Here is a 16,731-nt window from a genome sequence, read left to right as displayed (position 1 = left end):
CTCCCACACTTGACTGCACGCTAAGAGCCCGACTCACTGTGCCAGGGTGGCGGACAAGCGGAGTCTGCAGAGCACGTTCTGCGTGGAGCCGCACTAACAGCACGAGCACTCCGGTTCGGTCACAGACTTCATGGTGGGTGAATCTGCTTCACTAAACATATTTTGTTCGTAAAATGGCATGCATTCGTGGAAGAGAACAGTTTATGATCCATTACATTATGTCTAGGCATACCAAGCCAACAGCTCTGATATTCTTGGTGCAAAGAATATGATCGTCTTTATACAATCTTAAATAATTTCACAAACACACCCGAACATTTTATGTGGGTATATTTGCTCTGAGAACACAGCAGATAACATCCTAAAGCACCATCTTGGCAAGATGTCAATAAAATCAGTTACTCTTGCTCTCTTTAAAATAACATAGTTTAGCTAAGCAAATTGACCTTAATATGAAAGTCTATTCTGATGTATTTAACAGCGGTTCCGTTGTATTGAACATGTTTCTCTGCATTCTGTAAGAAAAACACATACAGTGGAACCTCGGTATACATCGTTAATTCGTTCCAGAAGGTAGGACTTATACCGAAAATGACGGATACCAAACGAATTTTTCCCATAAGAAATAAAGAGAAAGGGAATAATCCGTTCCAGTGGAAAATAAATGATATTTTTATGGCATATACATTAATGGGGTTGTATAAAATAATTTAGACACGAATTACTAAAATGCATACAGAAGCCACGTGACCGCGCTGCTGCCAGCTGCGCTGGTCACGTGGCGTGCCTCAACCCCACAGGTCGCGCGCGCCTCGACCCGGGGCTCCACCCTCCATGGGGGCAGCCCCCCACGTCCCCCGCCCCTCTCCCCCACATCCCCCACCCCTCTCCCCCACGCCCCCCGCTCCTCTCTCCCACGCCACCCCGCCCCTCTCGCTTTGTTTCAGTCGTGAACGGGGCATACGTGGATACTGAACGCGGTGACTCATCCCGACCCATACAAGTTCTAGCAAGTGCGTCGTATCCCAAGCAAGACGTCGTATCTCAAGACATTTTTTCTTGAAAAAACACGACGTATACCAAATTCGACGTATTCCAAAGCGGTTGTATACCGAGGTTCGACTGTATTACGTAATCCAAGCACGTGGTGCTGCTGGCGGTGGTTGCCGCGTGTGTAGAGCTAGGCCTCGGCAAGGTAAGGTAAAAGTTAAAAACAACGTGCCTACCTTTACCCTACCTTTTACCTTACCACAATACAATCACTCTACCCTACCTTTTACCCTTTAGCAGGTAAGGTAAAAGGTAAAAAGCAACGAGCCTACCTTTTACCCTACCTTTTACTCACACCCCATACAAATTACCGATTACAGGGTAATTACTAGGGGACTACACATGAACAAGGTTTATAACGGTAAATGCCAGGTAGAGCGCTTTATTCATATAAAATACTCTCGATGATTCCAATTTTACACACTTGTCATCGTCGTTGCTGTATCCTCAAATCTTGTAACTCAATTTTTACCCACTTCCTAATGTGATATCGACTGCAGACTTGGTATGCTTATGTCATACTGATGACAACACTATATTCTATCATAAAATATAAAACATTTTAAACATTATTTTTTATATGTTATGTTTCGGCTTGGATCTAATTGTCCACGCTCAACGGACGTTGGCTGTAATTGGCCACGGTCCCTTACGTTATGGCAAGCTTCGGGGCCACTTCCTGGAGTCGTGGAGTTCTGCCATTACTAGTACATTTCATAAAAGCGTGTTTTAAAAAAGTTTTTTTTTAATATTACTTATTAAATGGAGGCCACGGACTGCGCCACTGAGCTTTTAGCAGTAAACTAGGTACTGTATTTACCGGGTAATTCTTCCGAGCTACCTTTACCCTACCCTTTACCTTACCACTTGGCATGTCGACACCTTTACCCTTTTACCCGGTAAAAATGGTAAATTACCTTACCTTGCTGAGGCCTATGTAGAGCTGCGCCGCGAGGTACGCGGGTACACACGTGCATATTCATACAGTGGTAGGTGTGGTGGCGGTTATTGTGGTGGTGGTGGGCATTGTGGTTGGTTGTACGGCTAGTGGGGCTCGTGCTGCTATTTTTAGAGTCGGAGCGTACGAGGTGAGCTACGCGCTGGCAGCTGCCGCGCTACTTTTAGCGCGTGCACGTGGTGGCCAATATGCGCGGGTGGCTGCGCGTTGAGATCGCGTAAATACATTCAGTAAATATTTATGCGATCTAATCCAAAACACTTATAGTATAGCTCACCAAGCGTATCACGACCTGCCAGCAGCACAATGGACAATGATGAATACCGAAATCGAGGTGAGTTGAATTTACTACACAACGGTGCCAATTATAATGATCATAACTAGTGTAATCGGCCGTTAGATGACAGGTATTTTCAGATCGTAAACGATCCAGTGTTTCTTGACTTCGTAAATTACGCCATCTCTGCTGTCTTTCTCTGTTTAATCGACGTCTTCTTTTGTGTGTAGACCCTTCTTGTTTCATCTGAATGAAATATAAATTACGGAATGTGATGTACTGAATTTAATTTACTCATAGTAATGTATTACAAACCTGTAAATAAAGAATTACAATTGCAAATCACCTTCATCGTAAGGTTATAAGAACAATATGTTTAAATAAAAAATTGGTTTTCCAAACTTAACATTTTCCTCACCTGTGAGAGTGAATAAAAGAATATAAACACTTAGTTCTCGACTTCTGTTTGATGCAAATGTGCAATTGTTGTAGGAATTGTTATAAGTATCGACTGACTGCATTCTGTTTTGATAATTCAAAAAATAAACTATTTCATTTTCGCTAAAAATGTGAGCAGAAGGTCGCTTTAAAAAAAATGAACTTCCACTCAGTTACAATAGCTCACTGGATTCTGAATTGATGTGAATTTGAAAAAAGTTACTACAGTACTTATTATTGATTGGAAGGGGAGAGGTCGGTGTTCACTAATTCTCACAAATTTCCACTATAAATGCGAGCAAAAGTCATGAAAGTGACACTCCACTGAGTTCAAATTAAAAGTGATTCTGCTTCTTTATTTCAATTTCTATTCGATGTCCAAAAAAACTATTGTCACACACAAATTAACTGAATAGATTATTTATCATTATTCTCTAAAGGTGTGTAAAACGAAAAGATAAAATACAAAAATAAGGGTGCACTTAGGTTTTATCAAAAGCGGAGCTGGTATATTTTTGAAAAAAAGTATTATTCTTGTAACAATCCAACAATTATTAGTTACAATTGTAATAAGCCTTTAATGAAAATGTGTTTTTATTGCATGAAAATCCACGTAGCCTACCCAGCGTCACATACAGCGTACAGGGTGTCAGGCGTTAGGCACAGATCACCAAAACTATATAATGATAAAAGGAGTTTCAATTGGTAAAGAAACTGAATAATTCCGTAACTTATGTCAGTGAGATTTCAGTCAAATTATAATTCCCATAGTGAATGACGCATGGGCATAATACTTACATACATTATGATCAATACTTTATCAGTAATATACCAAGTGTTTCACACGATCAAATAAGGCCGTACCCTTGCACAACTGCATATTAGAAGAGCAACGAGATGTTCATTGTGGAATGCTTTGATGTCTGCCAGCCGAGTTGCCCTTGAAAAAGGGCATCTTAGCTCAATGGGCTTTACTTGGGAAAAACCCCCTTCTAAATCTGAATTTAAAAAAAGTGTCCTCTAAAGGTGTAAAGGAAAGTGGAATATAATTGAGTTAGATAATTATAATGACTGATTACAAATGGATGGAATGGCTGCAATGAGTTTGTGATGATGCCATGAGAAAATGCAATTTGGCCAGCTGATCTAGCTTTCTCTAAAAAATTATAGTAACCTATGATAGTATATTTCTCCATGATTTGAATTCATATTTAAGAATATTGTACAAGGTCAAAATTCAGATGTATTTCCATTTACCAGGAAATAGCCTATTGATGTCATGGTTTTCAGACAGCACAATGAATTGGTTTTGGTGCTATCTTTCAGACGGTTTTAAAATGGTGTCAATTGACAATATGTCAGGCACAAAAATCCAAATCACAAAGGGTGCTCCACAAAGTTTGATGCTTGGTCTGCTTTTGCGAGAGCAAAAAATCCTTGCCAGTTGACTCAAAAACTGAATAGACAAACGAACAACACTTGGCAAAGCTTGCAATGCGTCTAGAGAAGCCGTTGACGGTATTAATAGCAATGGAGGGTTTCTAAATGCAGCTTGACATGTTTTGGGATTTCATTTTCGCAGCTATAGTGTAACCAGTTCTTGCTTAACAGTCCCGATAAATACACAACCACGACCCAGGTTAACATTAACATTAGGTGATGGGATTATAGCAAATGTGACCAGCACTGGCAGGCATCATCACGTTCTTTGCAAGAAATTGCAGGGCTGCACCATTACCTTAAGCACAGTTTACCACACCTATCCCTGGCACTATCCCCGGCGGTGCGCGCAGGTAAGGAGATGGTGGACTACATCGCCATGTATCTGCGTGAGCTACGTAAGCGGCCCGTGAACCCCTCCGTGCGGCCCGGCTACCTGCGTCCCCTGCTGCCCCCTGGCCCCCCGCAGCAAGGAGAGCCCTGGGAGAGAATCTTTGAGGACGTGGAGCGGCTCATCATGCCTGGGGTAACGCACCCAGCCACAGAAACATGGATAAGATGTAGAAATTGAGGGAAATATTAGAATTGAGACCGATCACCACTGAACAGCATGGAGTTATGTGTTTGACCACATAGATACTATTAAAATTATTGCTATGAAATTCAAAACAGTTTTTATATATATCGGAGAGTCTTCCAGTGGGTTGTTTGGCTAATTATATTCACGAGTGGTGTGAGCGATGGAAACCAGAGGACCTGAAAACCCACGCATATGAGCATGGGACACTCAAAGCCCTGCACAATTTGATTCAATAATCTATAGCTGTTCAGCCATCTCCTGGCTGCCTTACAGCCCAATTTTTCAAGGCCTGGTATTGCCAGTCAGTCTCATCTAAGTATTAACCAGTCTCTAATCTGCTTATTAAAGAGATTGGGCTCATGCAGTGTGATTTGATGGTTTCCGCACCCTGCGTGCATTATTTGAGTTTGATAATGGCCATGCAGCAGATGTTGACGATTTAGCAGAAAATCGTTTTAAAAAAGGCACTGGTGGCCCACTCCTGTAATCCAGCACTGTGCAGGCGAGGGTTGGTGCATCGCACAAATGTTGCAAAACTCCCTTCCCGTGGCCGTCAAGGTGTCATACCCTGGCTTGCCAGAAGGCAGGACACCAAGTGTGGACTCAACCTGTTCCATCTGTATGGGATAGAGTGGGTTTCCTGTTGGTGCTGTGGTTTCTTTCGACATGTAAAACACTCATTAATTGGCCCATAAAACCTTTCATATATAGTATAGAGAACCACAGAGCTTGCGCAATTGTTGGTTTCGGCTCATCACGTGGCTGCCTTCCTGCTTGTCTGTGATTCCTCGTGCCTCTGAGTTGTTCTCTCTATGAGAGTCAGCGAATACTGTGCACGTTACAAGCTGAAATTGTTATTATTGATAATTTGTTGGATACTCTTTGGTTCTTTCGGTAGAGTCACGTAGTTAGAAATAAAATAAAACAAATCACGACGTTTCGATCGCAACACAAGCGGTCGTCATCAGGCAAAGGAGTCAGCCTCTAAAGGCAAACTGTTTATGAAACGTGATTTATTTTATTTCTAACTACGTGACTTTACAGAAAGAACCAAAGAGTATGGATTCCTGCAGTCACGAAAGCTTAAAATCAATATCTGTTGGATTTTGCATTTGACCACGTAGATTGCTGCATGAATGTAAGTCAATTGTGCCGTGTGCAGGTCGTACACTGGCAGAGCCCGCACATGCACGGGTACTACCCGGGGCTCAACTCGTACCCGTCACTCCTGGGTGACATGCTGGCGACTGGGATGAACGGCGTTGGGTTTACATGGGTAGGTGTACGGCTGGGAGACTTATCCATGGGTCCGCCTCTCTGTAATGCGACAATTGATCACATGTTATGATTGAAGATATATTTATTTTTATGAATTGAACGCCTCCAGCGGCTGCAGGGGTCATATGAACCTCTTATATACAACATATTTAAATGCAAAATAACTGATTATCAAATACACACCTAATTGTCTGTATTGTGAACACAATAATGCATTGTTAAAAGCATAATGGATTCGTAAGGCATACAAATATTGCATAAATGTGTTAATCGTTGTGCACGGGTACGTCTACTCACTGGAGCCTGCTGTGATGGCTCACTTGATCAAAATATCCAATTTGTTAAATAGTGGTGAGATGTGACTCTGACAGTGCCTTAATTCAGTCACTCAGTTGATGACACTAGGCCATATCGATCCCACCACAATACAAGAAGCTTGGCCAAAAATCCAGCTTTCCAAAGAGTCAACTGGAGTAAGAGTTTACCGGAGGTAGTCAACGCGAAGATAAATTTTATCAATGTCATGGTGGTTTCTCTGACATTGGATGAGTCTTGTGTCGAAGAAATATGTATCTCTTACACACAGATAGGAAACGTTCACAAGGTTCACGGACAGAGCTCCGTGACTTCTCTCATTGCTTCCACTGTTGAACTGCAGTAATGGTGCGTGTCGTATCTATCGCCTCCTTAATTCGTTGATGTGGCAGAGCAGATAGGTACAAATGAGAACCGTAGACACTCCATTCCGTTCAGTCAGACATCTGGCATACACCGTCCAGCCGGCAGGTGTCAGGCAATAACTGCACGGTGAGTCGACAAAACGAGCAACGTTAGTGGGCGGTGTTGGGGTTGAGCGTCGTGTTTGTTGTTGTGGGGGATGCGTGACCTGGGTCAGGCGTCGAACCCGGCTAGCACGGAGCTGGAGATGGTGGTGACGGACTGGCTGGCGACCATGCTGTCCCTGCCCGACACCTTCCGGCACGACCACCCAGGCGGACGTGGTGGCGGAGTCATGCAGGTGCTTCATCTAAAACACCATCGTCGTCGTCATTCGAAAACGATTATCATAACAATCAACATAATGCTTCTCTGACTTATTCATTTTCAATAAAAGTAGTACAAATGTCCAAACTTGTACAAATGTGCAAGGGACTCGTGGTGATTTGCGTGCTCTAACACAAACCTAACAATCTGGGTTCAATGCTTGGCCATGGTCACCAATGGCAATTAGATGAATGAATCTTTCTTACGTCGACTCAGCCTTGCACTACGTGATGAACAATGGAAATGGAGATATGAAGGTGGAGAGGTGCAGTGCTTGCACCACTCCCTCTTGTACTGTTCTGGGTTAGTTAGGTGCTCAAGCTAATTGCACGTGTCCACAGTCTTCTTTGAGGCGACAGTGTCTGTGTGTCCCACAGACGGACCAGTTCAATTCCTGCTCACGGCTAACTCCAGTGACGAATATCTGACCCGGTTCTGGGCCTAACCAAGGTCGACTGAGACTCAAGAGCTGCTTTTAAAGTGTTTTTTGTTGTTCTTCCCCCGCACCTTCGATTATCACGGTTGGCAATGTACGGTGCGAAAGAAGTTCAACATACATACAAATGAGTACCTGATGCAGTGTGTAAACATTGCCACTGGGGAGACAAAGGGGATCAGGCGAGGTGCTGGTTGCCCACCTCCCTCGTGCACCGAGCCGGCCCTTCATAGGTGCTCGCTTAAGAGCACTTGCCCTAAAAGTCTGCTAAGGCTATACGGGGGATCTTTGTCTCTTTCTGTGTCCCGCAGACCACGGTGAGCGAATCCAACTTGCTGGCGTTGCTGGCGGCACGGACGCGCGCTCTCACCCGCCTGCGCGGGGATGCGCGCGTGGACGTGGGACAGGACGCACTCCTCAACGCGCGCCTCGTAGCGTACACCTCCGACCAGGTGCGCACCTCTGCCCGGATAATAACTCGTCCTCTAACACGCACCGATCATTATCACCCAGGAGCGCTGCGGTTGTGAAAATCAGATGGTGTGATCACGGATCGACATTGCGATCGTTATCAAGGAGAAAACTACCGTTGGTATTTTTTTGTCACATCAAGCTATATTGCCACACATGTTGAATAACATTGCTTAAAACTTGAATGAGTATTTCGAATGATGAATCAAATATTTTGGCGGCTCAACCGGAATAATGACAACAGGTGAATTTAATGAAGAGCTATGGCAAGCAAACTTGTAAAAATCTATTTTATTTTTGCTGGAAAATTATTATTTTACTGAGACATACCATCAGTCTTCAGGCTAGCTTGGCGTACACTTCCGACAAGATGGCCCCCAACGCGATCCACCCACAAATGTGAACATTGCTTACAAAACAAAATAAAAAAGATATCCCAATGGGGTGAAGTGGTGGTGCAGTGATTAGTGCACTGCATTATGGACCCAACAAAGTTGTTATATTCTTTGGGTCTTTCGGTAAAGTCACATAGAACAAAAAAATTAACAACAAAAAACTACGACGTTTCGATCGGAACACAAGCAATCGTCATCAGGAGGAGAAAAGAGGGGAAAAGCTGCTGAGGCAGGCTGTTTTAAAGGTTTTAAATGGGTGTAGCCCAAAGTTCTTAAACGAAGTGGGCAGGGCTAGTGATGTCAAAGTGAGAAATTAGCATGTTAATGTAAGATCGGAGGGCTTCTTCCACGGCGAAGGCACGGAGGTGGCTATTGTAATGTGAGAGATTAGCATGTCAATGTAAGATCGCAGAGCCGCCGCCACGTCGAGGACGCGAGCGACAGTGGCTGTGTTAGTGTGAGACATTTAACCTGTTAATGTAAAATCAGAGGATCGAAAATACACACGTTGAATATTTCCCAGTGTCATTGACGAATGTGTTTAGTTTTTTATTGTGCGTTATGTACAAATTACGTGTTTTGTAAATGTTTGTGCACATCCGCCAGGCTCACTCGTCGGTGCTGAAGGCGAGCCTCGTGTCGCTGGTGAGGCTGCGCTCGCTGCCCACGGACTTGGAGTTCTCGCTACGCGGGGAGACGCTCCGACGCGCCGTGGAGGAGGACCAAGCACAGGGCCTCGTCCCGTTCTTCGTGAGTCGCTTCACTCTTTGCACAAATAATTTGCGCGTAAGTTGAGGCTTCATTTATACCATGATACTACCAATTATTAAAAACATCAAACTGTTAGCTTGTTTTCACAATGGGAGAAGGATAAAGCTGGTAACCCCTAATTCTGTACAAAAATGTTCTACCTTCTACAATCTTCTACATCTCACGAATTTATGAATAGTTTTGATGATTTTTCTCAGTTTCTTATTTTAAAGTAAATTTTATTTTGGCATCGTTATTTCATTAAAATCTTTTACGAATCAGATTCATTATATGCAAGGTTAGTTGTGTTAACATATCACAGACGACCAAGTTATGGTTAATGTATCAGAGAGCCTTGGTGCCCAGGTCCACCCTGAATATAAAACATCTATTTATTTCTTTTTGCCTCGATATCTCTCTGAGTTTTTTTTTGTGCCTTTCAATGTGTATCCGGCTCTCTGTGTCTTGTGTCTCTCTATTATTCTCTGTGCCCCTCTCTTCCTCTGTCTGCAACTTGTCAGTGTCCATTAGACATTTTCAATGCCTCTTTATGTCTTACGTCTTGGGTAGCCACTCAAATCACCCACCCCTAAGGTCTGGCCTGCTCGCACTGAATATTGAGGATTTCTATGCCAGTTTGTTTTCTTGGGTCGATCATCCGCTCATCTGTGTGCTGGTGGTGGCTGTTCTGACTGCTGTGCATCGTTCCCATGCTCCCTGTAGGTGTGTGCGACCCTTGGATCGACGGGCGTGTGCGCCTTTGACAACTTGTCCGAGTTGGGCCCTGTCTGTGAGACACCATCTTTGAAATGCACCGAATGCCAACACACCATCGTCACACAAATATTATGGACAGAGCGAGGAGACACAAAGAGTAGTTGCAAACACAAACAGTAGTTGCAGGCTCTTTAGTTGGCCTACTTTGGGTCCCATACATGGTGGCCAGGAGACCTGCATGGCAGTCCTACTACTTCTTGGCAGTACAGCAAGCATAATAATTAATCTGCCTGCCTAGAACTGAGTGGAAATTCCAACCGTTGAATAATAAATAACAGAGACAATATTCTTGGTTCTTTTGGTAAAGTCACGTAGAAGGGAAATAATAAAATAATACAAATATAAAACAATAAAATTATCACGACGTTTCGACTGCAACACAAACAATCATCATCAGGTGATGATGATTGCTTGACTTTACCGAAAGAACCAAGAATATGAATCCCTGGAGTCACGAAAGCTTTCAATCCAAACAGAGACAATGTGTACACAAATTAAAGACATAGATTTTTAGGAGAGGTGGGATTACACTTTGCAAGGGGGGATGCTGACTGGTGTTTAATACTAACGATAGATTGGCAGTCCTTGAGGGCTTCACACAGCATTGGATAAATAGCTCATGTTGATGTTGAAATAATCGAGGCAAGCTTTAGTGTTGATACAATTTCTTAGGCATACTGATTTTGTTACTCGTAATAGAAAGCCAAAATGTTAAACAAATGTTTTACTCTTGTTCACGTATGTATGTATGTTGAACTTATTTCGCACCGTACGTAGCCAACTGTGCTAAATTAAGGTACGATGTAAAATACTTGTATTACTGCACAATACTTTCAACCAGTGCCGGATTTAGCTAGTGTGGGGCCTGTAGCATATGTTATAAAGGGGCCCTAAAGTAAAAAATACACGTAAATATTAAAAAACATTTTTTACTTGCATAGTAAAGAAATAGGGTTTTTTCATTTGCTATACAGCCAGATAATACGACAAATTAAACAGCCAGTTGTTCATAAAGGTTGAAGGCTGTATCGTACTATAGTAATAGAGCAAGTGCAGAATCACTAAACCGGAATTTATATTTTATTTTGTTTTATACCTATGTGACTTTACCGAAAGAACGAAAGAGTATGGATTCCTGCAGTCACAAAAGCTTCAAATCAAGACGGAATTTATAGCTTGAAAGCATTTAGCAGTGGGGCCCTTGAAAGTGCGGGGCCTGTAGCATATGCTGTTTTTGCTACTAGTGTAGAAGAGTGAAATACGCGGTGTGCACAGTTAACCGAGGGCAACTGAGGCCAAACAGGTGTGCATGTGCAACATGGGGTTTGCATGGACAAACCGCCAGTTGTTAAGGGGCGAAGCAAGTGCAAACGGGGTCGACTGGTTGTGCATGTTGATACCGGAGGTGTTGCCAGGGAGACGGGATATAAGGGTTGATTGATGGGCCAACAGGTGCCAGCCTGGCGAGAGCCTAAAGAGAAGCATGAGAGGTCTCAGATAATTAGCAGAGGGATGTAAGGGTGTGTGCGTGAGCAGAGAGAGGGTTGTTGCCGGGGTCCAAGTGTGAAGACATCTCGCCTCTGCCGCTCTAGCCGCCAACGGGACCTCAACCCTCACGCCGTCGCCGGGCGGGTGTTAGCTGATCCCCCCGCCCGGGTCAGATGGGTGAGAGTGGGTCTGAGGGAGCGTAGGTGAGAGCAGCGGTGGAGATGTAGAGTCGCTGTGTGCGAAGACGCTGTGTGTAGAGTCGCTGTGTGCGAAGACGTTGTGTGCGGAGACGCTGTGTGCGAAGACGCTGTGTGCGGAGACGCTATGTGCGAAGATGCTGTGTTCGGAAACACTGTGTGTGGAGACGCTGTGTGCGGAGATGCTGTGTGCAGAAACGCTGTGTGTGAAGACGCTGTGTGTGGAGACGCTGTGTACGGAGATGTTGTGTGCGGAGTCGCTGTGTGCGAGGACGCTGTGTGCGGAGTTGCTGAGAGCAGAGCTGCTGAGTGCAGGATAAGGGAGGTGAAAGGTAGATAAGAGTAGGGAGAGGTTAAACATAAGTGACCGTATAGATAGTTATAGGAGTTCCTACAACTGGTGCAATAATAGGTGAATAAAGTGTAAGCAGGTGACTTGTTACGTGTCGGTCTGAGTAATTTCTGAAGACACAACATTTGATGTTATAAGTGCCAACGAACCGTCATGTCCAAGTCGGCGATGAAACATAAGAACCCACCTGTTGCGTCGTCCAATGAGGATGCCGAGCAAGACGTCGTTCCTCCAACAGCTCCAGTTGCTGGAGCTCTGAGCGCCCGCACCGACGACGTGCTTCGGTCGGCTCTGGAGTGCATGGCAAGTCCAGCCCAGCCACCTCCGCAGAGCTGGCTGGACATCGGCGGTCACCTGGGGAGATTGCTGTCGGTCGCCGCTCATCTTTTTGAGAAGATGACTGCTGCGACTTCCACTGGACGCCAAGATGCACTTCCCGCCACTGTCATGACCGAGGCGACTGGAGAGCTGGGCCTTCCCGCCATTTCTGGGGCTGCAGCCATGCTCCACTCGGCTGCCATTTCGGGCGATCGGCCCTCGCCGCAGCAGCAGCCGCCGGCTTCCAAGTTGGAAGTCGTTCCCAAGTTCCGACGGCTGCCGCCGGTGCGTCAGTTCACTGCTGCAGGAGGAGATTGGATGGCTTTTTGCCACCGATTCGAGGCCGCCTACATCTCCTTGGGATGGACATCCCAGGAGGCGCTTCAAGCTCTTCCCACGGCCCTCGACGATGACTCGTTAGCCGCTTTTTTCACTATCCCCGAGTCAGATAGAGCGACCCTCGCACGCGCCTACACCGAGATGGCCGTTATTTTTGATCCCCCGTCTAATGTTCAGAGAAGATTCAGGCTGCGGCGACGGTGTGAGAGCGAGACGCCGCTGGCCTATCACAGTGCACTCCTCGCCTTGAGGCACGCGGTTTTCCCTCGCATGTGTAGTGCTTGAGATACGCGTCACGCGCTGGGTCGGTATGCGCGCACGTGGCGGACCGTGAGGGCGAATGAGGACACAGGGCGCTGATTGGCTGGCCGTTGTTGTTCAAATTAAGGTGGCGTGATAGTTAAGGGGGCCGCAGGTGGCCGGGGGTAATTAAGGATGCAGGGCGTTGATTGGATGAGAGGGGCTGTTGTCTGAGATTGGCGCCGGCGTGTCTGGAAAAACAACGCCACGTGGCACTGGGGGCGAGTGGCGTCGCGGGGGATGACCTAATTAATTAGGGGTAATTGGTTCAGGGATAAAGTGAGGGATTGTGGAGTGAGACGGGAGTTGGTGCCTGGGAGCAGAGACAGACGGATGGAGAGACGGAGCAGCGGATAAAGTGAGTACAGCGTAGGGTAGCAGTAGATAGTGAGTACAGCATAGGGTAGCAGTGGAGAAGAGTGAGGATAGTGTAGGGTAGCAGCGGAGTAGCGCAAGCATCAGAGAGACGACGGAGAGTAGGAAGCGGCTGGGTGTGGAAGGAGAACGGAGTTGGTTACGCCGGAGTGGGACGGCGGAGTTGATAAAGAGCAGCCGAGCTGGAGAGAGAGAAAGAGCGGGGAGGAGAGTCGACGGAGGAGCAGAGGGGAGCGAGCGAGGCCAGCGGAGGGCAGCGAGCGAGCGGAGGAACATTGAGCGGTGTTGACGGAGAGTTGTGGGTTGGTGTGAACGGAGGAACATTGAGCGGTGTTGACGGGAGAGATGTGGAACTATATACGTGAATAAAGAAACGAGGAAAGACAAGAAGCTGTCGTGTCGGTTTGAGCACTACACATGGACAGAGTCGCCTTGGATTCCCTCGCCTTGGAACGGCTTCTCTCCTTGGCTCGGGAGTTGGGGGTCACCTTCATGGTGGCAGAAGAAGACGACCTGACTTCTCTGCAGGTAGCCTGCGGTATCCAAGCGCACCTCAACCTTAAAGACTGGCCGGTGGTGGTGGCCGGCGCAATGGAGCTGGCCGTACATGAGCAGGCATGTGCCTCCTTCGCCTGGGGAATGGAGGAAAGGAGCGCTGGCCTGCACCCATCAGCACGGGAATGGCGCCCCAGGCTGAGCCAGCCGCCTGGGCGTCCTTACCGTACCTGCTACAGGTACGGCTGCACGGGCCATATCGCCGTCGATTGCCGCCGCGGGACTGGAGGGTTCACGCAGCATCCATCCTCCTCCCGCAATCCAAGAACCGGAGAGCCTAATGGCCATGGACGGAGCATTGAGGACTCCTGCAGTGGACCATTCTTCACACCCGAGCGAAACCTCTACCCGTGGGGACGGTCCTGCCACACACACTCGCTCGCAACGCGTCACTTTTCATTAATAGGACGGTTTGTTCATGCCATCAATTCCCTTGTTACTGTTTATTGTTGTTGTTCTTTGCTCTTTCATGGTCACTGCTTATGATTACGTTAGTTCATGGGTCGGTCACAACACATACGCGCGCGCTTGCATAGATATGACAGCCGGGACGGATGCGTTTTTATTCGTGGGGGTAGAGGAGTGAAAATACGCGGTGTGCAAAGTTAACCGAGGGCAAATGAGGGCAAACAGGTGTGCTTGTGCAACATGGGGTTTGCACGGACAAACCGCCAGTTTTTAAGGGGCAAAGCAGGTGCAAACGGGGTCGACTAGTTGTGCACTTTGAGACTGGAGGTGTTGCCAGGGAGACAAGGGTTGATTGATGGGCCAACAGGTGCCAGCCTGGCGAGAGCCTAAAGAGACACATGAGAGGTCTCGGATAATTAGCAGAGGGATATAAGGGTGTGTACGTGAGCGGAGTGGGGGTTGTTGCCAGGGACCAAGTGTGAAGACATCTCGCCTCTGCCGCTCCAGCCGTCAATGGGACCTCAACCCTCACGCCATCGCCGGGCGGGTGTTGGCTGATCCCCCTGCCCAGGAGAGACGGGTGAATGGGTCTGAGGGAGCGTAGGTGAGAGCAGCGGTGGAGATGTAGAGACGCTGTGTGCGGAGACGCTGTGTACGAAGACGCTGTGTGCGAGGACATTGTGTGCAGAGTCGCTGAGAGCAGAGCTGCTGAGTGCAGGATAAGGGAGGTGAAAGGTGGGGAGAGATTTAACATAAGTGACCGTATAGATAGTTATAGGAGTGCCTACAACTGGTGCAAGAATAGGTGAATAAAGTGTAAGCAGGTGACTTGTTACAACATGTCGGTGTGAGTAATTTCTGAGGACCCTACACTAGGATAATCCAGCACTGCTTTCAACAAATGGTGCTACACTATTACAATAGGAATCCAGACATCCACGTGTAATATGTGTAAACACCCACTTTGCCTCCACCTATGCTCCCCGCAGGCCACCAGGAGGGGCTGTGGCTGCACGTGGACGCGGCGTATGCGGGCACTGCCTTCGTGTGCCCCGAGCTGCGCGACCCCCTGCACGGGATCGAAATCGCCGACTCGTTCGTGGTCAACCTGGGCAAGTGGATGATGGTCAACCTGGACTGCGCGGTCTTCTGGTGAGAAGTGACGTCAGTAACGGCTCAAAACCGGCGGCTTGAGCAGAATGCCAAACTTTTGGAGGGCCGAGTCACGATTAAAGTGATGTTGTTATACCTGTTTACCATCAATATTATTCATAGCAAAGTTTGTTTTTGGGTAGATTACGTAAATATAAATGTGTCGTTAACCCACCACCACCCGACACAGCCAACAAGTAAAGTTTGTCAGATAAACAAAACGTGCCAATTAGTTATTATTTCAGCACACCAGTGTGTTGGAGAGTAAATCCCCACTCAACCCCGTCTCGACTCACTAGTCTCTCTCCGTGCCCTCAACTGGTTACCCATCGCCAGTAGGGTAATATACAAGATCGCCTGCCTCTGCCACAATGCCTTCACATCTGCCTGCCCGCCGTACCTTCATTATTGACAACTTGCAGCTCAGCACACGGCAGATGCCTGGCAAGCGCGACTCACGACCTCCTCTTGATACCAAGATCCAGTTGGTTATGTCTATGCGCCACTTCTCGGTGGCAGCCCCAACAGTCTGGAACGCTATCCCTCTGCACATTTGCAGCATCACCTCTATCGCCTCCTTCAAGAGAGACTTAAAAACTCACCTCTATAACCATGCTTTCGAGCGACTCTGAGCTGGGCTCCGCGCCTCTGAGTTGCGGCCCTTACGTCCGCAAATTTGCGCGTGTTATAATTTGCATTATTAACATTTACAATTTGAGTATAACGTTTCGCTGGTGATTACAACCAACTTCATCAGGCGATTTATCAAAATTGTGAAGAAGTCTTCCTGTTTCCTGTCTTGTTATACCAGTGCCGGTGCGGAATCCACTCTGTTTAATGATGGAGCCAAATTCGTGCACGTCTTCATTTATTTGGGTTTCAAGTAGAAACCCACTTCGTTTTTCAATCCACTGCTGGATGGCCTCCCCACACGGCGTCGGTTATGGAGGTTGTTTGACCATTCTTCATCATGTTGTACAGTGTGTTGTTAGCTGTGGTCAGTTGTACCCAGCAGAATCAGAATCTTTATTTAGACTGGAGGAATCTGATGAGCCAAAAAGATGTCTAGTAAGGGCGGGTCAGTAGAATGCGCAAACGACTGTGCCACCCCTGCCCTTGCACTACATTTAACTTCCTGGTGCCAGGTTGTACAAGTATTTGCTGTATGCAGGTAACGATGCACCAGTTCATGATGCACCAATCAAATCGTTTATGTAGTAATCTGGTGAGGTTTATTCAAACCATATATTAATAATGTTGTCACTTTTAGGATAAAACTGTGATAAAGTGATACAACAGTGAAACTTCAAAAACGTGACGGTAAAAACGGGACAAAACATAATCTCTTCTTGA

General features: G+C 46.6%; 1 protein-coding gene across 1 annotated transcript in view; it reads left to right on the top strand.

Annotated features, from left to right (window-relative positions):
* The first annotated feature begins 2,314 nt into the window (after positions 1 to 2,314).
* LOC144930974 (histidine decarboxylase-like) overlaps positions 2,315 to 16,731 on the top strand; it is a 59,053-nt gene continuing 44,636 nt past the window's right edge. The window contains exons 1-8 of the mRNA XM_078854796.1: positions 2,315 to 2,342; positions 4,517 to 4,689; positions 5,906 to 6,019; positions 6,917 to 7,039; positions 7,813 to 7,953; positions 8,974 to 9,117; positions 9,841 to 9,907; positions 15,216 to 15,378. Coding sequence (XP_078710922.1) covers positions 2,315 to 2,342; positions 4,517 to 4,689; positions 5,906 to 6,019; positions 6,917 to 7,039; positions 7,813 to 7,953; positions 8,974 to 9,117; positions 9,841 to 9,907; positions 15,216 to 15,378 — 953 coding nt within the window. The remainder of the gene's footprint in view (positions 2,343 to 4,516; positions 4,690 to 5,905; positions 6,020 to 6,916; positions 7,040 to 7,812; positions 7,954 to 8,973; positions 9,118 to 9,840; positions 9,908 to 15,215; positions 15,379 to 16,731) is intronic.

Source organism: Lampetra fluviatilis, chromosome 3 (genome assembly GCF_964198595.1).
Source record: "Lampetra fluviatilis chromosome 3, kcLamFluv1.1, whole genome shotgun sequence".
In the NCBI taxonomy this organism is placed as follows: Eukaryota; Metazoa; Chordata; class Hyperoartia; order Petromyzontiformes; family Petromyzontidae; genus Lampetra; species Lampetra fluviatilis.
Note: the sequence above shows the minus strand (reverse complement) of the source record. Positions and strands in the feature narration are given on the sequence as shown.